Raw genomic sequence first — 27,585 nt, 5'->3', positions numbered from 1 at the left:
TTTAGATAAAATAAGTTTATTAACTACAGAAAGATAGATTTTAAGTGATTACAAGTAATGAAGCATAAGAGTCAGAACTGGTTACAAGAAAATAAAAGGTAAAACGCAATTAACATCTAACTTAACAAGCTAAATTAATTCAAAGCAGAGGTCTCTCTCACCACATGTTTGAGCAGTCTTACGGTCTGGATTTCAGTTGGCCAGGATTCTTTCCCCTCCCCAGTTCAGTGTTACTTTCCTTGTCTTTCAGGTGTTGTTGATTTCATGGGTAGAGAGAAAGAGAGGAGTATTTTGAGGCATCTGTTCCCCTTTCTTATGGTTCTCTTTTATTTTGAAAATTATCTCCAGCTGAGGTTCAGAAGACAGAAGGTCTTAGGAGATGGGAACCTGCAGCTTTTTATTTGGCAAGATGTACATTTCTTACTCACACCCTTTTTCCTATCAAAGAATGGCAGCTTATCCAGGTGATAGTTCATGTGATTTTGTTGACACCTGGCTGAGGCGTCGATTTGCCTTTTGTCTCTGAGGGATTGGTTTGTGCCTTCTTTTGCAGACTTGGAATATGTCTCAATAAATCTCATACAGTAGAGCCTTATAACTTCACATACAATGTTGTCACACACAGTTTACCAGGACAATAATGATCAGTAAATTATGAATTTTCAAACGATACCTCACAAGGCATACTTCATACAAAATGCATTACAGTTTTGTAAAAAGGTGAACACAGGGATACAGACAGTCACAGTGGGCCTTTCCAAAGATGCTAAGCAACTTTTTTCTATGATCTGCCCATAATTAAGCATGCAAAGTAAGTCTTTTTGGTCTCAAGCTATCACAATGAGGCAGTGATGTAAAACATTTTCTTGAGGGCAATTGTTAGTATTGTTGTGCTCTCAGAGCTAGAGGTCCACAGTGGTCTATTTTGAGAAAGGCAAAGCTCCAAGGATTTGAGAATTTTTTTAAAAGGGAATTGGTAGTATGCTGCACTATTCTTACGCAAGACCATTTGTTAATGTTTATAACATGAGGAAGAGGAGCCACTTGCCCCAAGGCTGTGAGGCTCATAATCACCCTGTGTAAGAGAAGGCAAAACGGTGGTGGGAAGTGACTCTCTTCTGAAGGGGACAGAGGCATCCATCTGCTGCCCTGACATCGCAAAAGGCATGCTGCTTGCATAATCTACAGATGTCATCAAGCATTAACATGGAACCTGTGAAAAAACTCAAACTCCACACACACACACACACACTTTCTAATACTCAAGTTGGAACATCACATCATCTTCTTGCCTTTTCTCATTGCCTTATACAATGTTATGTTTAAACTGGGAAAATTGGAAATTACCTCCAGGTCAAACAATTCCTGAAATCTGCCCATAAATTGGTTCTCTTTGTCCAGCCTGAATCTCATGGCCCAGAGAATAACAGTGTTGTCCTGACACAAGTGATGGAAGGTAAGAAGCAGCTCCTTCAGGAAGGGATGGTAGTACACAACATCAGCAGCCATGATGTAGTCAAACTGACACAAAGACTTGGGAAAGTTTTTCTCTAAATCAACTCCCCAGGACAGTTCTTTAACCTGGGGATGATGCTTACACTTCATTTTGGTATTTTTGAGAATATTGTACTGAAGGTTTCCTAGTACTTCAGGCAGGTCCGTGGCAGTTACACGTGCACCTGTGACAAAAAACCACCACCACAGATTAACCCTTGATTATACTTCAAGAATGAAGAAGAAATCTGTACACAAAACCTACTGCACAAACAATTGCATTCCCAGGTCTCTCCCATATATAGGTACAATATACCTGTAAAAAGCCTCCTGGGCATTTCATTACACTAGACATGTAAATTAGGTTTCCACATCAAAAAAATACATTAAAATATGATCTTGCTCTGCAAAGTCAAAAATGATATCCTGGGGATCCACCTTTATGGGGTCTTTATATCAAATCTGCTTGGTATACAAGTCAAAAGATGGGGGGAGGGGTTTCTATCAACCCTGCAAAGTCAGCCAGGATCTGAGAATCTCCTGGATTCTTTCCTTCTCATACAGTAATAAAAGATACTGCAGACTAAATTGTGTCCTTGGCTACATTGCAAGTGGTTAGTGATTCGAGTTACTGTTAGCAAAGAACGGGCTGTCAGGAAAGAAGATAGAATGGACAATGCCAGGACAGCAAGCTCAAGGATACGTTTCTTAAAGAACAGGTTACAAATCTGAAAACAAAAGTGACTTGGGATACCGGGAAGGGGTTATTTAATAGTCAGAAGATAAACTGCTCTTGTCAGAGGTTGTGTCTGAATCCAGCCTCTTCTATATGCCTCTGACCTCCTGGTCTGGTAGGAACCCTAGTTCTCACAGCACCTAATTTCTGTCCTCTGTTTAATACTGGATGGCAGTCACATCTACTGTAGCCTCCTACAAGGCATTCTAAAGTGAGGACAAGTAATTTTATGGAGGTAAAAGCAGAACTGGCTTCCAAGTTGGCTGAAAACCCCAAAGAATTCAGTGTTTCTTCCTCGGTTTTCAACATTTTAGAGGAACTGAACAACTTACTATACGCTCCAATAGTAATCAATAGTCATCTTAATGAAGTTTCCAAACCCAGCAAAGCAACAGCCAGCACTTACCAAGTAAAGTGGCTACTATGGAGACCAGCCCTGTTCCAGCTCCAATTTCAATTACACTTTTATCAACCAGGTTGTATTGTTCAGCATTTGTTTCCAAAAAGTGACATAGAACAAGAGCCTGCCAGGGAAAACACAAGAACATATTGAACAAAAAAAAAAGAAAGAAATACCACTCTGTGCATACATAAAATACATAGCTATATGAGCACTGACCTTTCTGAATATGAATTACAAGAAAAATAGCTTTTTTTTAAGTCAAGATTTTATGTAATTTATTTATTTCACATCTATCTAAGCTGAATAAGTCCAACTGCACAGTAATAAGGCACATTTTTATCTCAGCTCTCTCTTGCAATAAAAGATCACCCTTTATCCATTACCTGATGCAGAGATTATATCTTTTGCCTCCAACAGAGCCTTCTGCTGCCTAATTTGTGGAACAGCACTATTTTTCCAATCACAGCCATCTGAATAATACCACCTTGCACTTAAATAGCTTCTTCCATTCCAGATTCTCAAAACACTTCACAAACATCATACATTTTTGTCCAACATCTCCCCACCTGTCTGTGTGAGATAAAGTAGTACTGTCATCCCCGTTTTGAGGGGGCATGATGAGCCTGAAGCACAGATTGCTGAAGTGACTTGCCCAAGCTCACAGCACAAGCTTGTGGTAAGGCTGGGAACACAACCCATGTCTCCTGACTCCTATGCCTGTGCCTCAAACGCAAGGCCATCACTTTCTGATAGAAACTAAGAACAATGGGAGCATAGAATGAACAGATGTTTCGTCAGGACCAGGAATGATTGCTGGCAGACTGAGATATACTTCACCCCCAGCAGAGGGAGGGGAATCAGTGATTCTGAATCTCCATGTTTCTGTGAGTTATCTGTTGGACCATGAATATCCTTTAACATAACAGTTTTGGGGTATGATTCCCATGTGTGTCACTGGGAATTTTCAAAAGACAACATTTCAGTTGTTCTTATTTATATCCTTACTGAAAAGTTTCTCTCAAGATCTACATTAGTTGCTGTTTACTATGTTGATTCCTAGTCTATGGGAGTTGGGGGCGGGGGGGAGAGAAAGAGATCACATTTGTAGAGTGCCTTGAACATGCATAGATTAACACAAAACTGATTTATATGTATTCTGATTTATATGTATTTAGGTTGGATATTAGGAAAAACTTTTTCACTAGGAGGGTGGTGAAACACTGGAATGCGTTACCTAGGGAGGTGGTGGAATCTCCTTCCTTAGAAGTTTTTAAGGTCAGGCTTGACAAAGCCCTGGCTGGGATGATTTAATTGGGGATTGGTCCTGCTTTGAGCAGGGGGTTGGACTAGATGACCTCCTGAGGTGCTTTCCAACCCTGATATTCTATGATTCTATTCCAAAGAAGCTTCCCTCTCTCCAAGCAGGTTGGAGGAAGCCATTACTAATTATTATTTAAGAGCCTACAACATGCTTTGGCACTGTACAAGACATATCCCTAAAGACAATCCCCCTCCTGAAGGGACCAAGGCTCGCAATCGTCTTTGAGCTATATAAGCTGCAGAAATATGCCAAAATAACCCTGGATATAGAGTCACAGATTTGAAGGCCAGAAGGAACGCCTGTGGTCATCTAGTGTGGCTTCCGGCAGAACACAAACCATAGAATGTCACCAGTAATTCCTGACTGAAATCCAATAACTTCTAGCTGACTTAAAGCATACATTTTTGAAAGGCATCTCATTTTGATTTAAAGACTTCAAGTGACAGAATCCACCACATCCCTCGGTGAACAGCTTTAATCATTAATAACTGTTAAAAATCTGTCTCCTCGCTTCTACTTTCAAGTTGTCTAGCTTCAGCTTCCAGATACTAGCTCTTGTTATGGCTTTGTCTGCTAGGTTAAAGAACTCTTCATGGTCTTCTCTCCATGTAAGCACTTACAGACTGATCAAGTAGCCTCTTAACTTTCTATATCCCTCCTTACTCCCCTAACTTATACGCACAAAATGGCTGTCAGTAAACCTCATAGATCTGTTTCAGAGTAGCAGCCGTGTTAGTCTATATTCGCAAAAAGAAAAGGAGGACTTGTGGCACCTTAGAGACTAACCAATTTATTTGAGCATAAGCTTTCGTGAGCTACAGCTCACTTCATTGGAAGCTGTAGCTCACGAAAGCTTATGCTCAAATAAATTGGTTAGTCTCTAAGGTGCCACAAGTACTCCTTTTCTCATAGATCTGGTGTATTCTACATGATATTTCAACTCACTACTGAAGCAGAAAGCACTACTTCCATTCCTCATCTGAAGACAGGTTTGGGCAGAAGTTAAAAACTATTTCCAAGTTCAGGTAAAAGTCAGATGACAACTTTGGGTAGAAAATTCCCAGGTCCCCACGAAAAATAGATATAATGGTTACCAGCTCTTCTGGTCTCCTTGCAAGAGTAATGACTTTTAGGAAGGCCACTTTTTAGTGGTCCAGAATAGAACAAAATAGTTCTTTCCCTTGTTTCATTTGTAACAGGTTCAGAATGAAATGAGGGGCATTGACCCAAAAGTTGCTGAAAGCACAAAAACTGAAAAATGATATATATTTCTCTTTATTTAGTCCTTCAACTGAGGGACAAGGGAGCCCTGTGCATCAGCAAGTTCATGATTAATTCTGTGGATGTGTGGCCATCTCCCACTTGCACACTGCTAACATAAAAGATTTGTGGGTTGCAAAGAAGAGGCAGAGAAAATGCAGAACATTTCCCTTGGTTTTACAGGACTAAGCAACATATATGGAAAACAACGTAAAGGGCTAGAGTTTTTAGGGGAATAAAAACCAATAATATTGCATAAATATTGTACCGATGGCCAGACTACTGCCCCATAACATTCAGTGGCTTCTGTAATTTTTATCTCATGGTCAGCAAAGTGAAAACCTTCCCAGGATATGTTAGTTAGAACAGCAGGAGAAAAACGCCTTCTCATGATTTCTGCAACGGTCTGTTCATCTTCATTTTTACCTGGAAGTAAAATAATAAAGATCATATAGCTTATACAGTGTTGTAACAAAACTGTGACATAGAAGCAGAATTGATTGATCACAAAGATACTGGTTTATAGAGACAGGCAGCTCTCTAGCTTGCAATTTGGCTTATACCTGATAGTGGAAATGCATTTTACAATAAATTGTTTGGTATGATATGGTCCTACTCTCTATGGTAATACTACTATTAACAACTACAACATAGGAGGAGTCTCCTGGAATATAATTAAAAACTATTTATACAGCTCACATAATGCATTTCTTCTCCTTGTTGCTGATGCAGCTGGGTACAGAAAATATAAAGTTAGAAAAAAGTGACAATACCTTGTTCTTAATTTAAAGAACACAATAGGAAGTATTTTCAATTGCTGCTGCTATGCTCTTTACTCTCATGTAGTTTTGTTTGTGTATTTTTCATTTATTATTTCCTATGCCCTTTTATGGCTTCTAAGAGTGCTATTCTCTTTGACAATGTACAAAAGGAGTTAAAATACCAACTTGAATCGGTCACTGAACATGTGAAACAGAAACCTTAGCAATACACATTATGACAGCTAGGAGAAGAAAGCACTGCTGCTGGCAGATAAGCATATCCCTGCAGCCCACCATACCTTTGTACATAGATTCTTTCCAGTTGGCTAGATCACCCAAATATCTTCCTTGCTGCTGTGTGAAGAACATTTAGGACAGCTAACACAATCACAGACTACACTGTCAATTTTTGTTTAGTAGAGCAGAAAATTAACCTCAGTTATGTCATCATCACACACTCTGCTGCAGTGGCATTATGATGCAATAGCATGTTTTCATTCTATTTATATATACACATTTTATTTAGATACATACTGTCACATGACTTGCATTATAATCACACTATCATGCAAAATTGATGTAAATATAACCACCATACAAGGCACAGGAGTTAGCAACATTTTCTACACTGAACTATGGACACAGATTTCAAAATGGGCTCTTATGGTAAATCATCTGGAACATTGGAGCTTCTTGGTTAATTAGTGGAGGGCTAGTTATAGAACAGTGTAACCGATTATTAAACCTTGCACAGGGAGGCAGAGCTCTTTTCAATCATTCTACTGTCAAATTCGGTGGCTTTTATTAGCTCAAAACCTGGAGTAAAAAAGGGGTCGAGTTTCCCTCTGAAGAAGGAGCCAGGGGCAGAGACAGAGGAGTCCTGCAGGAAAAAAACATCGAAAAACAGTTGAGTTCAGAAGTTGTGCTAAAGTTTGTTTTTTGTTTAAGTTAACGATAAAGGAAATCCCTGGAATGGGGCAAATTAGACCTATGTGGAGTGTGCATACTTAGTATTCCTATCACTTCTGTTTAAAAGTAGGTACACTCTGTGAACTGTTCAATTTGCACCCACACACTTTAAATAATAATAGTAGATTGTTTAAATCAGGAAGCAGTAGTCTTAAAATTGAGTAGAGTACCATCCCTCAATTATTAGCACACTTTAGATATACTGTAAGACAGGGGTGGGCAAACTACAGCCCACGGGCCACATCCGGTCCATCAGACCTTTTGATCTGGCCCTCAGTTCCCACCAGGGTGCGGGGTCGGGGGCTTGCCCGGCTCTCCATGGCTCCCAGAAATCAGCCAGCATGACCCCCCTCCGGCTCCTTCGCACTATGCAGAGGCATGGCCAGGCAGCTCTGCGCCCTGCCCCTTCCACAGGCACCACCCCCACAGCTCCCATTGGCCACAGTTCCCTGCCAATGGGAGCTGCAGGGGCAGCACCTGTGGACAGGGCAGCGTGCAGAGCTGCCTGGCCGTGCCTCTGCATAGGAGCCGGAGGAAGGACATGCTTCTGAGAGCTGCTTGCGGTAAGCGCTGCCCAGAGCCTGCACCCCTGAGCCCCCTCCCCCATGCCCCAATCCCCTGCCACAGCCCTGATCCCCCTCCCACCCTTCAAACCCCTTAATCCCAGCCCAGAGCCCCCTCTTGTACCTCAAACCCCCCGGCCCCGGCCCAACCAGAGCCCACACCCCCAGCCAGAGCCCTCACCCTACTGTGCCCCAGCCCTGATCCCCCTCCTGCCCTCCAAACCCCTGAGTCCCAGCCTGGAGCCCCCTCCTGCACCCCAAACCCCACACCCCCAGCCAGAGCCCTCACCACTCCCCGCACTCCAACCCTCTGCCCCAGCTCGCAGCCCCCTCCTGCATCCTTAATGCCTCATTTCTGGCACCACCCCAGAGCCCGCACCCCCAGCTGGAGCCCTCACCCCATCCCGCACCCCTACTCCCAATTTCATGAGCATTCATGGCCCGCCATACAATTTCCATACCGCAATGTGGCCCTGTCATAAATATAAAGGGAAGGGTAAACCCCTTTGAAATCCCTCCTGGCCAGGGGAAAGCTCCTCTCACCTGTAAAGGGTTAAGAAGCTAAAGGTAACCTCGCTGGCACCTGACCAAAATGACCAATGAGGAGACAAGATACTTTCAAAAGCTGGGAGGAGGGAGAGAAACAAAGGGTCTGTGTCTGTCTGTAGTCGTCTTGGCCAGGGACAGAACAGGAATGGAGTCTTAGAACTTTTAGTAAGTAATCTAGCTAGGTATGTGTTAGATTATGATTTCTTTAAATGGCTGAGAAAAGAATTGTGCTGAATAGAATAACTATTTCTGTCTGTGTATCTTTTTTGTAACTTAAGGTTTTGCCTAGAGGGGTTCTCTATGTTTTTGAATCTAATTACCCTGTAAGATATCTACCATCCTGATTTTACAGGGGGGATTTCTTTATTTCTATTTACTTCTATTTTTTATTAAAAGTCTTCTTGTAAAACACTGAATGCTTTTTCATTGTTCTCAGATCCAAGGGTTTGGGTCTGTGGTCACCTATGCAAATTGGTGAGGCTTTTTATCCAACATTTCCCAGGAAAGGGGGGGTGCAAGTGTTGGGAGGATTGTTCATTATTCTTAAGATCCAAGGGTCTGGGTCTGTAGTCACCTAGGCAAATTGGTGAGGCTTTTTACCAAACCTTGTCCAGGAAGTGGGGTGCAAGGTTTTGGGAAGTATTTTTGGGGGAAGGACGCATCCAAACAGCTCTTCCCCAGTAACCAGTATTAGTTTGGTGGTGGTAGCGGCCAGTCCAAGGATAACGGGTGTAATATTTTGTACCTTGGGGAAGTTTTGACCTAAGCTGGTAAAGATAAGCTTAGGAGGTTTTTCATGCAGGTCCCCACATCTGTACCCTAGAGTTCAGAGTGGGGGAGGAACCGTGACAGGCCCTGAGGCCAAAAAGTTCGCCCACCCCTGCTATAAGAGATAAGATGAATTCATGCAATTTCTTTCCTCAATAAATTCTTAGCTAAGAAAGCGTCCCCTCATTACCAGATAATTTGCTGCAAGGCCTGATCAAGATGTCTCTGTTGTATTGGAGTAGTGAAGGCATTGGTGCAGTAATCAGGTGCCCACTCCAGTTTTGCTTGCAATCAATGAATTCTCCCCAATAAGTAGTAGTTAATATTTTGCACTTATAGACTACCTTTATCCAGAAGATCATAAAGTGCTTTATGAACATTAATTAAATTCATATCCTTTTGTGAGTTAGGACACAGACACTTCACCTACTATTGAAAAGCAGCAATTTTGGGGAAGGAACATGGCATCATTCAACAGCACATAAAGTGGAGGAAAAGAAGTGAGGACAATTAAATTGAAACTGTAGGAGGAATGTTAATAAGCAAAAGTTCCGTATCCAAGTTGGAATGTGACCAACACAATGGGATTAAATGCCCCGCCTATACAGAATCTGTAATGATTATCAGCAGACAGATAGCAGTTTTATGTCTCATCCATGGGACACATATACAGCAGCCAAGCATTCTCTGTATACTTTGCTGGTAGACTAGTACAGCACTGATTCAGATGCAAGAGCACCACCCACTGACTCTCCAACATCACTTCCTCAGGAAAAAGTCCATAACCCCTTCTAAGTGTTGATCTAACCTAACCTTACTTAACTTTTGATGTCTGATGTGGCAGACAGCAATCTTATTTACCCTAAAGTGATATCATCTTGTGCTGTGACCTTAACTCTCTCAGCTGGATAGACCTTTTCCAGCTGACATGAATACAGAAACCCAAGACTTCCAATTTGCAATGTAGGATGTGACCTGACAAGGTTCAGCTCTGCAACAACATATTCAACCTGCTACAGAAGCTACGTATTCTCTCACCCACAGAGTTAATTCAAGCCCTGTACTTCTAAGTATCATGTATCAGTGCGTGCAGCTCTGGAACTGCAAGCAGTTCCTTCAAGCATTACAATCTTAGGTTTGTAGAGCATGACACGAATACCTAGACAAACTGGTGACATGGCCATTTTCTCTGGGGCAAGTGCTATTTCAAATGAAAATATACAAGTATATAGACACTTGAGGCTCTCAGTAGAACCACAGTTTCTAATGGTTATATTTATGATGAGCCAATTCAACACACAGACTAAACTTTGAATATCAGAGCCCATGTTGAGCCCTAAACAATACCACAAAAGCTCTATGATAGATGGGCCTAAAATTTCAAAAGCAACTAGCAAATTTGGGTGCCCCATCTGAGCTATTTAAAATGGGCCTGATGTTCAGAATGCGCTGAGAATCCATCCTCTGAAAACCAGGCCCCTTCCCTTTCAAGTATCTCAAATTGTCCTAAAAACGGAGCTCTGAAAGTCATAATTTAGGTGAAGATAACACCATTATTTAGCTGTATTTAAGTATTACTTCATAATAAACTTGCTCCATTTTATATTTTAAGCGTATTAATGTCTTTTGTGGTTTTCTCGGACTCAATTTGATGGCAATGTTGCCCTCAAACTACTGAAGGATGAATGCTACCAATATATGCTGTACCAGTGCTGTAGCAACAATTTAAAGAGTTTAGGCGGAGATGGAATTTGCAATCCAAGTTAGTATTTTCTTTTCATAAATTTATTTTGGGGGCTGAAATTTATCATGTTGAGATGCAGCCAAGCAGCAACGTGCACATGTGGAAAGTTTCCTATAAATTCTTATGTCCATTTTTGAATTATCACAGTGGGAAAGAGTATTTTTCAGCAGTCAAGAAATTTGGGTTTGGATAACTCAAAAGCAGGTTTCCTTAAAAATTTCCAACTTTGCATATAAGTGTGGGGAATGGTTTTTTTGTTTTGGCTTGTCTGAAGAATTTGGGTTTGAAATAACATTTTGGAGGTTTGAAATTAGCGGACTGCATTAGCAAAGTATTGTTTTCTGACAATAGTGCTTTCATCTTAAAGCAATTATGTAATTTATTCTTTATTTTCACTTCCAATAATAGTAACTCTCCCAATTCTAAAGGGTGGGGGGAGAGCACAAGGGAGCATTTAGTAACAGTCAGGGGTAATCCTCAAAAGCTATTATTCATTTTGAATACACATGTCAAGGTTCCTTCCCCACTCTGAACTCTAGGGTACATATGTGGGGACCTGCATGAAAGACCCCCTAAGCTTATTCTTACCAGCTTAGGTTAAAACTTTTATCTTTTGTCCTTGAACCTTTACGCTGCCACCACCAAAGTGTCTAACAAAAATAACAGGGGAAGTGCCCACTTGGAAATCCTCTCCCCCGCCCCCCCAAAATATCCCCACAAGTACTACACCCCCTTTTCTGGGGAAGGCTTGATAAAAATCTTCACCAATTTGCATAGGTGAACACAGACCCAAACCCTTGGATCTTAAGAACAATGAAAAGCAATCAGATTCTTAAAAGAGAATTTTAATTAAAGAAAAAAGTAAAAGAATCACCTCTGTAAAATCAGGATGGTAAATACCTTACAGAGTAGTCAGATTCAACACATAGAGAATCCCTCTAGGCAAAACCTTAAGTTACAAAAAGACACAAAAACAGGAATATACAGTCCATTCAGCACAACTTATTTTATCAGCCATTTAAACAAAACAGAATCTAACGCATATCTAATTAGATTGCTTACTATCTCTTTACAGGAGTTCTGACCTGCATTCCAGCTCTGGTCCCGGAAAAAGCATCACACAGACAGAGAGGACCCTTTGTTCCCCCCCGCCCAGCTTTGAAAGTATCTTGTCTCCTCATTGGTTATTTTGGTCAGGTGCCAGCGAGGTTATCTTAGCTTCTTAACCCTTTACAGGTGAAAGGGTTTTTCCTCTGGCCAGGAGGGATCTAAAGGTGGTTAGCCTTCCCTTTATATTTATGACAACACATTTTTCAGATATTATTTATAGACCAAAGAGATTCAAACTATCAGCAGGTCTCTATTTCCATCCAGATTAGGGCCCAATCCTGAGAGTAGTGGAGTCCCATTGAGCTATGAGCACCTTTCAGGATAAGGGGCGTGATCTTGCAACCCCCTTACTCTTGTGAAAAGTCCCACTGAAGCCAATGACCACTAAGGAACTCCTTACACATGCAAAGGCTGCAAGACTGAGACCCAGAGTCCCACAATCTTTGTGCCTGTTTCACTTTATCTTCTTGTCTTTACCTAGTCCTATGGGTCTTTGAGAAACAAGGGAGGGAATCCTCAATTATTCATACCCTTGTCACCTCTCAGCTGGACTGCAGCAATGCAATACACCTAGGCATGAAGCCTTCAGTACTTAGGAAACTCCAACTGATCCAGAATGCCACAGCTCATCTCTTCAGAAACACAGGCTACCATGAACTCTTCAAACCTGTCCTCTGCTCTTTACACTTCCAGTAGAACACTGAATCAAGTTCAAGTTCTCAGTCCCTATCTTCAAGGTGCTCCACAGCCTGGGGCCAAGGTATCTAAAAATGCCTAACACTCCAGGATGAGGACCATAGTCTACAACTTCACCCCTCAGGTACAACAGAACTCTCTATCATAAATGGAAAGTTCATCCATGCTGGAGACAGAACTTCAGGAAGGACTGGTCCAAGCCTGTGGAACATATTCCCCCAGGAGCCCAGGACCATCACAAACCTCATCACTTGCTCTAAGTGCAAGGCACATTTCTTTGACCTACCTTCTCTAACAAGCAAGTGTGTGTGTGTGTGTGTGTACATACACACAAAAAAAAACCTGTAAGTGTTCATGTAATTAAAGACTATCATAATGCATGTGCACAAGGGGCCCAAATCAGGGTTGCACAGGCAACCTTCATTGTGGCATTTCATGACTTTTGCATACTTGACTTGAAACCTTAACAATGTTTTTAACGTATTTTTGTGTGTAATTGCCCAGGTTTTTAAAAAAAGCAAACAAACAAACAAAATATCACACAGCATCATAATGACACCCAAATAGATCATCGGCAACGTTGGAACCTTTAGATCCAACTTCATAGACCTCTGCCACTTGAGCTAACAGAAGTAACTGATACCAGTAGCAAGTTGTTATCCCCCATGTGGGCCAGCACTCGAAGGGGGATAAGGAAGCAGCAGGGGAATGGTTAGACTCTGGGATTTTTGGTTCCATTCCAGGCTTGAGGGGGAGTGTACTTTAGGGCCAGAGTCTTTTGCCCATTTCCCTCAAGCTTGACCCCTTCTGTCTCTGTACACCAGTCCTCTCTCTACTTCAACACTGGCTCCTTATCCCATCCCATTCTCCTCACCTAGTCGGTCTCAGACTACACTCCTCAGGTTTCTGATCCCAGTCATTCCTAGTCTCATCCTTCCAGACTCCCCATCCACCAGCCCCACCTATAATTTTAAAAAATTCCAAAACAAACACTCTACTGCAAATACCCCTCTCCCCCAGAGGGAAGATGAGAGAAATAATGTGACAGATGATAGTTATGCTGCTTAATGGACTTCTGAAAGGTGCTCAGATGATATTACTGGGATGAATATAGTATAAGAATCTAGATAAAACAGAACATTAACCATGACCTTGACAGATTTGAAAGAGCCCTCAGGAAGAGCCTTGCAGACTACTTAAATATAGCAATTGTTAGACAACCTAGCAGTGATTATCAGAGTGTGTAGAACACTAAATCCTTCCACTCCACTTAACACATGTTAAGAGTAATGTGCTACTTTCCAAGAATATGAAACAAAATATTTTTCCATAGAATAAATTTACCTAGAGACTATTTGACTCGAGTTCTTTGGCTTTATCCTTTATAGGGCTTGCCGGTAAACCAGTATTATTGCTATTAATACCTGCAAAGGGGGAGAGGGAGGGTATGTCTGGAAATATATAATCAAATGCATCTGTGTTAATTTTGAAGACAAGACACTGAAATACAGTAATTGCACTGCATTTATTTCTAGGTGTGGGACTTCTTTATTCTCCATGAAAATCAACTCGAGACCCTATGTCAATGTAATAGAATGCTTTAAACTTTATACACACGGATGTAGAAATTTAAAGGCATGACTCCCATAGCAGCTATAACCCTTGCACAGATGGCATCTAGTGAGCTAGACTGTGCCTAGCCCTGATCTGGTGCCCAGAGTAGGGGAGTAATCCTCTCCCCTTGTATCCTGGTATAGAAATCAGACAGAATTTCGATCCCTCCTGCCCTGCTGCTGATGGACCAGAGCTAGCACCCCCAGCAGCATAAGAAAAAGCTCAGTAATCTGGTCCCCACCAATTTTCCCCAACTGGTAGTTAATTATACTTTGCATTTTCAAAGCACATTTTAAGCAAAGGTTTTCCAGGTGTTTTAATTCATTTATATCTGATATAAAACTACTCACGCCACCTTAATGCAGTAAGGCAAGAGACACCTCGCTCACCATTGAAACAAAGCCATCTCTAGGGAGGAACAAATGACAACAGCATAGGAAGAGGATGAACACCTCCACAGCAGATGGACACTCCAAAGGAAGTGTAGGTAGGCAAAACAGAACTGGGACAGGAACTGGGACAGGAGACTAGATCTGTCTGTCTGTTTCCTGCCCCAGTTCCCTGCCCAAGTCCCCAATCTGTCTGTCTCTCTGTCCACAGTCTTCAGTCAATCCAGACACTCCATTTTCCCTGTCCCCACTGGCTCCCAGTCCTAGTCTGTTTCTCCAAGCTCCTCATCTAATCTGTCTTTTGTCATAGATGTACAGGGTGGTTTAATACCCCAGCCTTTATATAGTCTCTATGGGTGTACTTCTATTATTTTCTAGGCCTCAGGTACAACTTTTTGCAAGGGCAAACCATGCAGTCTCACAACTCTGAGACTCAACTTGCGGAGTATGGTATCTGTGTACTTGCCATGTGTCTCTACAGCGAGTCCAAATGAGTTAAGACTCCTGGTAAAAGCTGTATTCATTTAGGGAGCAATGTAACCAGTAAGTATTTGCAGCAATGAAGGGCATCATTTTCAAAACAAGCCAGCATTTATTAGTCTGCTGGCATACAGTCTTAGATTAGCATGGAAAAGTCAAGCTTCAGTCTTTGTTTATAGTGGCAGGAGCAACTGACCACGGAAATGTAGACCTCCTGTAGTCCATCTCAGTCTCCTACTCCTCTAGACTCTGACCCTGTGTGTCTATCTCCCTGGTCTCTCTGAGCAGAAACCTGTCAGCAAAACAGAACCCAGTGTTGGAATTCAGAAGGAGCCACAGCCTTGCCCCTTCCTGTGCATTTGTCAGAGGAGTTGAGCCAGCCACAGGAGGAGCACACACCTTTTGAAAGGATGCAACGATCCATATCCTACTTCTGTGGGCTTCCTGAGGCATATCAGTCATATTGCCTCCAGGAGCTGGTCTGGCACAGACCTGCACCCTCTGCACAATACAATCCATACATAGCAAGTTAAGTTATTAACAGGTAGATTATAGAAAAGTAGTTTTTATTAAACACAGAAGGACTGAGACAGATGTTGTAGGATATCAGAACTTTGCAATTCTATGCGTTTGTACATGCAAAAACCAGCACCCCAATGCTGCATTCCTCCTTTTTCCCCCCTCACTTCATATAAATGAACATCCAAATTTAGAAAAGAACAAAAATCTTAATCATTTCATGAGTCAACTCTGTAACAAAACACAGTGTATTTTACCCAAGTGAATGAATGTACTTTGACGCAATCAGTACTGATTACATCTGAAGAAATTTGTTAGGAAATGACCGACACCTGCTTACTTTTCTGAATTAATTACTATTACACTGAGTTCTGCAGAGCACTTACTCTTTTCTTTTGTTATGCTGAACTTTTTGTAAGTTGTCGCCCCCAATGTATTATTTGTACCACAAACATCTATGGAGCCCAGCCAAGATTGAGATGCCACTGTGTTAGGCACTGTACAAACAGAGCAAGAGACAATCCCTGCCCCCAAAGAGCTTACAATCTAAACTGACACAAACTCAGGGTTGGGAGGAAGGAAATATAACATATATGGGTTTCTCTTTTCTGCAGAGTTAACTTGAGTCTTGCTCCTAACTTGAGTCCCATCCACGCTTTACTGGAGCATGGTGGTCCTTTTAACTTCAATTGGCTAGCCAGACAGGGACATAGGCTACTACATGAGTTAGTACAACTCATCGGCTTCTAATGCAGGGATCGGCAACCTTTGGCACGCAGCCCATCAAGGAAATCTGCTGGCGGTCCAGGACGGTTTGTTTACCTGCAGTGTCTGCAGGTTCAGCTGATCGCAGCTCCCACTGGCCACGGTTCGTCGTTCCAGGCCAATGGGGACTGCGGGAAGCAGCGGGGGCCGAGGGATTGGTCCTGCTTTGAGCAGGGGGTTGGACTAGATGACCTCCTGAGGTCCCTTCCAACCCTGATATTCCATGATTCTATGAAATATGATGCCACATGATAGAAGTTCTTTTTTCAGTTGGCTTGTTTAAAAAAATCTAGGAAATTACACACACCAAAAAAAATGATGTTAAAGGATCATTAAGGTTGCAAGGTCAGGCACTCAAATATTAGAAAACCCCAGTATTAAGGTTGCCTGTATAATCTTAATTCATTGTATGCACTACAATGCAGTCTTTTTAATTACACGGTTACATGCTATTTTTTCCACTCTGCTCTACAGGTGGAGAAGGGCTAGCCTGTGATGTGAAAAACGATGTCTGTATGACCCATGCTTCACTTGTTGCAGAAGTTGGAAAGTGTGTAGTGTATGAGGCAGGGGATTACAGGAAGAGAGGGAATGGTCTCATGGTTAAGGCAATTGAATGCCACCCTGGAGAACTGGATTCTCTCTCTGCCTCTGCCACAGAGTTCCAATGTCGTGCTGGGCAAGTCATTTAAATCAAATTTTTCATGGATGGTTACTAATTGTTGTTAGTATATAGGCCTGTTTGTTAGCCTGGGATAGAATTTGGGGTTTGACTTTTGAAACTCTGATATCCTTACTAATGCGTGAGAACAAAGAACAAAGACACTGTGTTACATCTGCCCACAAGCAGATGGGGTGAAAAGAGAAGAGATGGAGTCAAAAGTGTTACAGGGTATGGTGGAAGTGTAATATATGAGCATATACTGGAAGGCTGCCTGGCTCCTCTCTCAAGTGAGGATCAAGCAACCAGTTAGGAGTGGAGGCATAAGACACACTAAAAGCCAAAGAAAGGCCTGGTCATGTCCAGGGCACAACCTCGCTCCTTACCCCTCTCATGGGATACAAAAAGAGGTGGGATGAAGACCCCAGACTCACAACCCTTCTAAATGGAACATGACCATAAGTTGTAAGGGGTGGGACTAGGTATATTTGGGCCTGCTAAGGAGGAAGAGGTGGGAATGGGGAACAGTGACACAGGCAAAAGCTCTGCAGCGTCACTGCTGGGAAGGGAGACATGGGGTAAAGACTCTGCAACGTCAGAGCTGGGAACGGAACACTGGGAAACAGACTCTGCCAGCATGTAGAGAGCTATGGATATGCTTGCTTGAAACTAACCCCAATAAACATTGCATTGCCTGAACTTCAGACTTCTTGTCTCCTGTGTGACAAGAACCAGGGGAGGGGGTGAAGGGAAAACCCTCTAACAATTGTGTGTTCCTCTTTTTCTGGTTACCTAAGTTGAGGTACCCTGGGGTCTGATTTACAGAAGTGCTGAAAACTCATAGCAGCAACAAATGTCTATGGGCACTGAGCTTTATATGTTCAAAGTGCTATTTAATGGTAGGACCTGATTTTTCACAGTATTTAAGTATCTCAGATTGGGCACCCAAAATTAGTGGATACTTTTGACCTCAATCTCCCTGTGCCTCAATTTCCCTTGAGTAAAATGGGAATAATACCACTCCTTGATCTCACGGGGCAGTGTGGAGGTGTGTATCGTGAAAATAAATTTGTTAGTGTTTGTGAAGCATGCAGATACTGTAGTGATTAATACAACTGAAAAGACACATGAGGACATTAATAATTGTTTTTAAAGCAGGGTTTGAATTTTGTGCAATAAAAAAAAGGCATGAGACCACACACTGAACAGTGAGGAGAAAGCAAATACTGAATAGCTGCTCATTAAGTGCACACCATCCATTCACCATGACTAACTTTCCGTCTTCGCTATAAATTAACATTCTGAAAACTTCCTTCACAGCCAGTACTCAAAAGTTTTGATCTGTTTAAACCTAAAATCTGAGATTAACTTCGCTGTTTGAGGGTCTTTAAAAAAAAAGTCACAGGGCCTGCAGCCACAAGCTTTGTGGGAGCAAAGCCTGATCCTGCTACTAGTTTTATGTGAAGATCTCTCAGGATTAAGTTGGAGGCAGTCCAGACTGAAATTGAGCTTGTAAGTAATTCATTTTGGGCTCATTGACATCCCACATAGAAACTCGACATTAATATCCTGAACTATAGCAACAACTTCATTCACTGGAACCAACCAGAGGCACTGCTCTAAACTCTGGTGGGAAGTTGCCAGGGTTTGCGAGAGCTGCCATGGCATAACATTACAAATTTCCACTACAACACTGCAATAACACTATTGCATCTTTATGTAAATGTTAACACAGTTCGTTAAGTGAAATGAACATGAAAATACCTCCTGGATAAAACGCTTTTCCCTCCTACTTAACAACCTTCTCAAGCATAACAGGAAAATGAAGCAGATAAGAAAAATAAATTACCTTCCTTGTATTCTGGTTTCCTTGTTAATTCAGCCGATATCAGATGATTACATTGTGATGGTATGTCCATTTCATGTGATACAATACTGGACAGAAAATATACTTATTAAAATATCAAATGGAATATTATTTATTTAAATATATACATTATGTGTGAGAGAAAGAATTTTGTGTGTAAAAAGGTGCTGGAAACCAAAATTCTGCTTAGGAAAAATGGCTGAGGCAAACAATGAGGAATACACAGTTAAGATTTGCAGGGAAAATATAAAGGTGGTTTTAAAAAATGACTTGCTATTACCTACAAAGGATAAGATGGGGTTTTAAAAATATCATCGGGCTGGCAGTATGAGACAAAGTAGGGACCAGTAATGAAATGACACAAACGACTGCGGTGATTCAATTAATGACACAAATGAATCACATACTGAACTTGTTTCAAATGTTTTAAACAAAATAAATAAATAAATCAATTAACAACATAAAATAAAATAAAAACTAGGGATGAACAATTAGAAAGAAAGGAAGCACTTGTAAAAATTATTATTAAACAAATAAAGGAATACTTGGAAAACCTGGATATATACAAACTTGCTTACCTAGATGACATGGCTACCTAGGCAATTAAGAAAATTAGCTAATGAATTTATTGAACTATGGAAATTATTTCTGAAAAATCTTAAAGAACTGGGGAGATACTGGCAGGATGTAGACACGCAAATATTGTACTGATTTTCAAAAAAGTAAAGAAGAGAGTGATCCTGGCAATTATAATCCTATAAATAACTTCTATCACTAGTAAAATAATGGAATGTCAAGAAAAAAAAATCACTAAATATCTAAAGGAGCATGGAACAAAGAATAAATCTTCTCAAGCAAATCTGATTTTTTTATTCTCAAAGAAAAATAGATTAAGGGAATGCAGATGATAGAAATTTGGGGTTTTACTGAAGGATTTAATACTATTTTATTAAATCTTACTTGAAAATTAATTCAAATTGTCTTGGATAGGAATACGGCTGAAAGACCATAAAAAGTTCATGAGAAATGTATGGCGGAGGAGAAAACTGTCTAGCATAGTATCAAAAAGACTGCCATAAGAACTGGCCTTGCTTAACTTTGTTAATGATCTGGAAGGAGGTGTAAAAAGCATATTAATTAAATTCATACATGATAAGCAGGAAGCAGGAGTTGCAAATGCCATTCGGAACACAGAAATAATACAAAGAGATCTAGAAAGATTAGAAACATAGGAGGAAAACAACAAAATGAGATTCAACTTGCAAATATTCAAGAAAACACTTACCTGAAAAAATGCAACACACACACACACACAAAGAACTCAAAACACATATACTCAACAAAAATATTACACAAAAGTTTGCAATAAAGGCAATGCAATTTTGGACTGCATATACAGAAGCATCCATGCAAAGAATGAGGTTAATAGTCCCTCTGTGTATGGATTTAGTTCAACTGATCTGAGTATTGTGTTCAGTCCTTGACACTTCATTATCAGATGAATATGGATAAATTGAGAGTTCAGAGAAGAGTAATACAAAAATGATCCAGGGCAGCAAGATTTATGAATAATAGATTAGGAGAACTACAAATGGCTGGAGTGGCTAAGGAATGATTGTGGGCAGCATATGATAATACTATATAAATATTTTAATACCAAACAGGGAGAGGATTAAGTGAGAGGATCTATAAACAGCAGTAAAGGAATAAAGTTATGAAAGTGAAAATATACGCTGAAAATTAGGGACAACTTCCCGACAGTAAAATCTATTGGACTGTAGAAGAATTTCCTCCAGGGAGATGTGAATACCCTTTTGCTTGGGTATTTAAAATTAGACTAGAAATTGTAAAATAAAAAACATTTCTGCATTGTTAGGGAGCTGGTGGTGTGTTCAGCCTTCAAATTCTATGATTTTATCCACACAACAGCTACAGATTTGCCCTACCACCATAGTACTCTATCATTGTTAACCCATACAGGGACAACATAAAATAATCAATTAGCTAATGGACAGGTTAGTAAATGTTATACTGATCAGTTTGTCCTCTACTTCCACAGTGTAGAATGTATACATTTTCTTCAGATTGTCAGAGAAATGAATATTGTTAAACAGACTTTTAGCACTCTGCATGACAGACAATATTGTTTCACTACACAACCGTTCTAAACTGCGAAAACATTCCCCTTCAGAGCATCCACACATTTTCTTCTGAAGGTCATCTCCGTAATACACCATTATGTGCACTGAACTAGACAACATCCTGCTAGACTTTGAATGTTAATTCATAGCATGTTTAATAGATTTTATACTCTCTTGCTATGATTAACTAAAAGCACTTCAGCACTAATCAGTTCAATGACTAATCTGCACTATTTAATATAAGCAGTGAAAGTAATTCAGATTAATTAGAATGTATTCTGAAAATTGAGGCAGTAAGAATTTCTATGTTGTCCGGCATCTAAAACCTGTATTTTCTTGTATCTATCAACATACCTGAGTCTTTTTCTTGGCCTTCCAATAAAGATGGAGATATAAAGAGATTTATCCACTGGATTTCCCCTGCAATTAGCTCAAATAGTCCCAGATAGAAATGCACTAAAGTGTGTGTGACATACTGCCAACAATCCCCCACCAGAAGACATTAATAAATCCTGACAGCTGCAGCTTGAACAGGAAGAGGTCATATATAGTGCAGTGCTTCCCAGAGAACTTGGTACTCTTACATAAGGGAGGAGGAGATTTCATAACTGCAAGAGGTCTTGTCAAGGTTCCTCCCCCACTCTGAACTCTAGGGTACAGATGTGGGGACCTGCATGAAAAACCTCCTAAGCTTATCTTTACCAGCTTAGGTCAAAACTTCCCCAAGGTACAAAATATTCCACCCTTTGTCCTTGGATTGGCCGCAACCACCACCAAACTAATACTGGTTACTGGGGAAGAGCTGTTTGGACGCGTCTTTCCCCCCCCAAATACTTCCCAAAACCTTGCACCCCACTTCCTGGACAAGGTTTGGTAAAAAGCCTCACCAATTTGCCTAGGTGACTACAGACCCAGACCCTTGGATCTTAAGAACAATGAACAATCCTCCCAACACTTGCACCCCCCCTTTCCTGGGAAATGTTGGATAAAAAGCCTCACCAATTTGCATAGGTGACCACAGACCCAAACTCTTGGATCTGAGAACAATGAAAAAGCATTCAGTTTTCTTACAAGACGACTTTTAATAAAAATAGAAGTTAATAGAAATAAAGAAATTCCCCCTGTAAAATCAGGATGGTAGATACCTTACAGGGTAATTAGATTCAAAAACAGAGAACCCCTCTAGGCAAAACCTTAAGTTACAAAAAAGATACACAGACAGAAATAGTTATTCTATTCAGCACAGTTCTTTTCTCAGCCATTTAAAGAAATCATAATCTAACACGTACCTAGCTAGATTACTTACTAAAAGTTTAAGACTCCATTCCTGGTCTATCCCCGGCAAAGACAGAATATAAACAGACACACAGACCCCTTGTTTCTCTCCCTCCTCCCAGCTTTTGAAAGTATCTTGTCTCCTCATTGGTCATTTTGGTCAGGTGCCAGCGAGGTTACCTTTAGCTTCTTAACCCTTTACAGGTGAGAGGAGCTTTCCCCTGGCCAGGAGGGATTTCAAAGGGGTTTACCCAATAGTGCGTAATCTGGACAAATTCATAAAAATAGGAAAGCATTTACTAAGGCTGTCACTATCTAGGTCATTAAAAAAAAAATTTAAAAGGGGGGGAAAAAATCATTCAAAAGCCAAGTATTCTTCAAAACATTCAGGGTCACATTTAACGCAGAGGTCTGTTTGTGAAATGCATGTACAACTGCATGTCTAAATTTGAATGCACAATTACTACAACTGACTATAAAAACTGAACGCCTGAGAGATTTGTACACTCACCTGTTCAATTTGCAAGAAGCAAATGTAGGCACATAATTGTACATCTTTGTATATAAATTTCAAATACAGAAGATACGGCATTAAGTGCATCTATAAGACTCCACATATCAGAATCTTTTCCATCGTCATCTTCCCCTCCCATCTCTTCCAAAAGGCACGATTATATCAGTGGAGCCACATATGCATGTCTCTGAAAGTTATCTTATTTAGATTGTAAATGCCTCAGGGCAGAGACTGTCTCTTACTCTATCGTTGTATAGCATCTAGCCACAACGGGGCCCCAATCTCATTTGCTTATAGGTGCTACTATTAAAAAATAATCATAAAATGAAATCTCGCTAGAACTTAAATAAAGAACAGCAGGATTCTACCATACTCAGCAACAGTAAATACTGGAGAGCATATTTTATATTTGGGAGCCCTGTCAAACACAACCCACTTAGTCTCAAATGTGAGGCAAGCTGACCACTAGAGCAGCGGTACTCAAACTTTTTTTTCGCGGACTTGAAAATTACTGAGGGTCTCGGCGGACCAATTAATGCTCTTTTCAAATGTTGTTTGTACCGTTAGCTATTGTAAAGTGCTTTGGATAAAAGCACTATATAAAAAACAATTTTTTTCCTACAAATAAAAGCACACAACGCATATTTTAATATCAGTAGTCTTACCTTTCTAATGTGATGGGTGTGCCGTCTCTCCCCCACTGTGGCAGCCCCCCGAGCTGGAAAGGAGGGGGTTCTCTCCCTCTCTCCCCGCCACAGCAGCCACAGAGCTGAAGCTAGGGAGGGCCATCTCTCCCTGACAGCCACAGCCCTGGAGCTGGGGAGTCACCTCTTTCTCTGGCCACCACAGCCTGCAAATCCCAAATTCCCACCACTCCCTCTTCTCACTCCACTGCCCCCTCCCACCTACCTCCATCCCCCAGGGCCACCACCTCACATTACATGTGCATCTTCTCCAGGGTCCAGGCACCTAATTACTGGAGCCACGGCTGCGTGGCTCCACTAATTAGGTGGGTGGCCCTTCATTCTCTTATGTGCAGCCGCCCAGGCACGCACCTTAGAGGGAACTATCCGCGGACCACCTGAATGGAGCTTACAGACTACTGGTGGTCCATGGATCAGTTTGAGAACCGCTGCACTAGAGAAAGATCTGCAGCCACCTCTTTCATCTGAATCCACTCCTGTGGATATATGCTTGGGGTATCAGAACACCTCACTTTCTACAAAAGGTACTACCCAGAGGGGATGGCTTACTGCTGTAAGACTCCTCCATGAAATACTAGATGCCCTGGAACCACAAGGTCAAATCCTATCAAAGTCACCCCAGCCTTTCGTCCTTGGGAGGTAGATAAATAAAGTTCCATGCAGTTCGCTGTATGTGCGTGGACTTCCAAATGATGAAAAGTTAAAACTAAGGCCTTTCAGCTGTATGGAAACATTAAACAGAACTCAAGTTTACACTCAGAACTCTCCCCCAAAAAGGAACAGAGACTCTTAATTTCTGATATTTCCTAGACTTCAAGAGCTTGAAGCACATTCTTCATACCCCTAGAAAGACACAGTTACACCACTAAATTCCTCTTTTCATATAGAGTGACTTTCCAACCAGTACAACTGAGTGGATTTATCCACGTTTCTTGAGGCAGGAATATGCAAATATCTTTCTCCAGGTTATTAGCCCCATTATAGCCCTGAAGTCTTGTATAGCACCTAAACTTCCATAGAATAATACTGAAGTTGGAAAAACTCAGGAAAGATAAATAGGAAAAATAGAGAGGGATGTTTCAGATTGGTAGAGACCTGTTCTACAAGAAGCTAAGGGAAGAAAAAATTGGCTATACTCATGGAGTGGCCCTCACTGATCCAGAGAACTGCTGGGAAGTGGCAAGCAGTATTACAGAGAGGAAAGTTCGGCAGAAAAAACAAAAACAAAAACACACAGTCAAGTTACACCAATATAGATACTCTTACGTTATGGTAAATTAAGGGTATGTCTACACTACGAAATTAGGTCAAATTTATAGAAGTCGGTTTTGTAGAAAGCGTTTTTATACAGTCGATTGTGTGTGTCCCCACACAAGTGCTCTAAGTGCATGTAGTCGGTGGTGTGTGTCCACAGTACTGAGGCAAACGTCGACTTCTGGAGCATTGCACTGTGGATAGCTATCCCACAGTTCTCCCAGTCTCCGCTGCCCATTTGAATTCTGGGTAGAAATCCCAGATGGGGCTAAAACATTGTTGCGGGTGGTTCTGGGTACATATCGTCAGGCCCCCCTTCCCTCCCTCCTTCCGTGAAAGCAAGGGCAGACTATCATTTTGCGCCTTTTTTCTTGAGTTACTTGTGCAGACGCCATACCACGGCAAACATGGAGCCCGCTCAGCTAACCGTCACCGTATGTCTCCTGGGTGCTGGCAGACGTGGTACTGCATTGCTACGCAGCAGCAGTTTATTGCCTTTGGGCAGCAGACAGTGCAGTATGACTGGTAGCTGTCGTCAACGTAGTCCTGGGTGCTCTTTTAACCAACCTCGATGAGGTCAGGGGCGCCTGGGCAAACATGGGAGTGACTCAGCCAGGTCATTTCCCTTTTAAGTTTCGTCTCATGGTGATTGAGTCCTACCGGCAGTGCACAGTCTTTTAATCAGCAGCCAGCAGAAGATGATGGCCAGTAGTCATACTGCACCGTCTTCTGCCGAGCACCCAGGAGATGACAATGGCTAGCAGTCGTACTGCACAGTCTGCTGCCAGCAAGATGTATAAAGATAGATGAAGTGGCTCAAAACAAGAAATAGAGCAGATTTGTTTTGTATTCATTTTCTCCTCCCTCCCTCTGTGAAATCAACGGCCTGCTAAACCCAGTTTTGAGTTCTGTCCTTGAGGTTTTGACTTCTACCCTTGAGGGAGCCATTCAGTTTCTCGCAAAGCCACCCCCTTTGTTGATTTTAATTCCCTATAAGCCAACCCTGTAAGTCACGTCATCCGTAGCCCCTCCCTCCGTCAGGGCAACGGCAGACAATCGTTCCACGCCTTTTTTCTGTGCAGACGCCATACCACGGCAAGCATGGAGCCTGCTCAGATCACTTTGGCAATTAGGAGCACATTAAACACCACATGCATTATCCAGCAGTATATGCAGCACAAGAACCTGGCAAAGCAAAACCGGGCGAGTAGGCAATGTCAGTGCGGTGACAAGAGTGATGAGGACGTGGACACAGACTTCTCTCAAAGCACAGGCCCTCGCAATGTGGGCATCATGGCGGTAACGGGGCAGGTTCATGCGGTGGAATGCCGATTCTGGGCTTGGGAAACAAGCACAGACTGGTGGGACCGCGTAGTGTTGCGAGCCTGGGATGATTCCCAGTGGCTGCAAAACTTTCGCATGTGTAAGGGCACTTTCATGGAACTTTGTGATTTGCTTTCCCCTGCTCTGAGGCACAAGAATACCTAGATGAGAGCAGCCCTCACAGTTGAGAAGTGAGTGGCAATAGCCCTGTGAAAGCTTGCAATGCCAGACATCTACCAGTCAGTCGGGAATCAATTTGGAGTGGGCAAATCTACTGTGGGGGCTGCTGTGATGCAAGTAACCAACACAATCAAAGATCTGCTGATATCAAGGATAGTGACCCTGGGAAATGTGCAGGTCATAGTGGAAGGCTTTGCTGCAATGGGATTCCCTAACTGTGGTGGGGCCATGGACAGAACCCATATCCCTATCTTGGCACATGAGCACCAAGCCGGTGAGTACATAAATCGCAAGGGGTACTTTTCAATAGTGCTGCAAGCACTGGTGGATCACAAGAGATGTTTCACCAACATCAATGTAGGATGGCCGGAAAAGGTACATGACACTCGCATCTTCAGGAACTCTGGTCTGTTTCAAAAGCTGCAAGAAGGGACTTTATTCCCAGACCAGGAACAGACCCGTTGGGGATGTTGAAATGCCTATAGTTATCCTTGGGGACCCAGCCTACCTCTTAATGCCATGGCTCATGAAGCCATACACAGGCAGCCTGGACAGTAGTCAGGAGCTGTTCAACTACAGGCTGAGCAAGTGCAGAATGGTGGTAGAATGTGCATTTGGATGTTTAAAAGCGTGCTGGCGCAGTTTACTGACTAGGTTAGACTTCAGCAAAACCAATATTCCCACAGTTATTACTTCTTGCTGTGCGCTCCACAATATCTGTGAGAGTAAGGGGGAGACGTTTATGGCGGGGTGGGAGGTTGAGGCAAATCGCCTGGCTGCTGGTTACGCACAGCCAGACACCAGGGCAGTTAGAAGAGCACAGGAGGGCGCGGTGCACATCAGAGAAGCTTTGAAAACCAGTTTCATGACTGGCCAGGCTACAGTGTGAAAGTTCTGTTTGTTTCTTCTTGATGAAACCCCCTGCCCCTTGGTTCACTTCCCTGTAAGCTAACCACCCTCCCCTCCTCCCTTCGATCACCGGTTGCAGAGGCAATAAAGTCATTGTTGCTTCACATTCATGCATTCTTTATTAATTCATCACACAAATAGGGTGATAACTAGCAAGGTAGCCAAGGAGGGGTGGTGGAGGAGGGAAGGACAAGGCCACACGGCACTTTAAAAGTTTAAAACTTATTGAATGCCAGCCTTCTGTTGCTTGGGCAATCCTCTGGGGTAGAGTGGCTGGGTGGCTGGTGGCCCCCCCACCGCGTTCTTGGACGTCTGGGTGAGGAGGCTATGGAACTTGGGGAGGAAGGCAGTTGCTTACACAGGGGCTGTAGCAGCAATCTGTGCTCCTGCTGCCTTTCCTGCAGCTCAACCATACGCTGGAGCATATTAGTTTGATCCTCCAGCAGCCTCAGCATTGAGTCCTGCCTCCTCTCATCACACTGCTGCCACCTTTCAGTTTCAGCCCTCTCTTCAGCCCGCCACCTCTCCTCCCGGTCATTTTGTGCTTTCCTGCACTCTGACATTGTCTGCCTCCACGCATTCATCTGTACTCTGTCAGTGTGGGAGGACAGCATGA

General features: G+C 42.1%; 1 protein-coding gene across 3 annotated transcripts; it reads right to left on the bottom strand.

Moving 5' to 3' along the window:
• Nucleotides 1-22,142, bottom strand: LOC311523450 (protein-lysine methyltransferase METTL21E-like). 3 transcript variants are annotated; one of them, XM_084633448.1, is made up of 6 exons: nucleotides 21,165-21,177; nucleotides 18,652-18,737; nucleotides 6,275-6,855; nucleotides 5,483-5,640; nucleotides 2,637-2,754; nucleotides 1-1,679 (listed from the first exon to the last, which is right to left on the bottom strand). In XM_084633448.1, the coding sequence occupies exons 3-6, from the start codon at nucleotides 6,342-6,344 to the stop codon at nucleotides 1,276-1,278; spliced, it is 750 nt and encodes a 249-aa protein (XP_084489574.1). In that variant the 5' UTR covers nucleotides 6,345-6,855; nucleotides 18,652-18,737; nucleotides 21,165-21,177; the 3' UTR covers nucleotides 1-1,275. The 3 variants fall into 3 exon arrangements, with proteins under 3 accessions (XP_084489574.1, XP_084489573.1, XP_084489572.1); XM_084633447.1 differs by lacking the exons at nucleotides 6,275-6,855; nucleotides 21,165-21,177 and adding an exon at nucleotides 22,117-22,142; XM_084633446.1 differs by lacking the exon at nucleotides 6,275-6,855 and having other exon boundaries at nucleotides 21,165-21,455.
• Nucleotides 22,143-27,585: the final 5,443 nt, after the last annotated feature.

This window comes from Lepidochelys olivacea (assembly GCF_965140295.1).
Source record: "Lepidochelys olivacea isolate rLepOli2 genome assembly, chromosome: 1".
Classification (NCBI taxonomy): Eukaryota; Metazoa; Chordata; order Testudines; family Cheloniidae; genus Lepidochelys; species Lepidochelys olivacea.
Note: the sequence above shows the minus strand (reverse complement) of the source record. Positions and strands in the feature narration are given on the sequence as shown.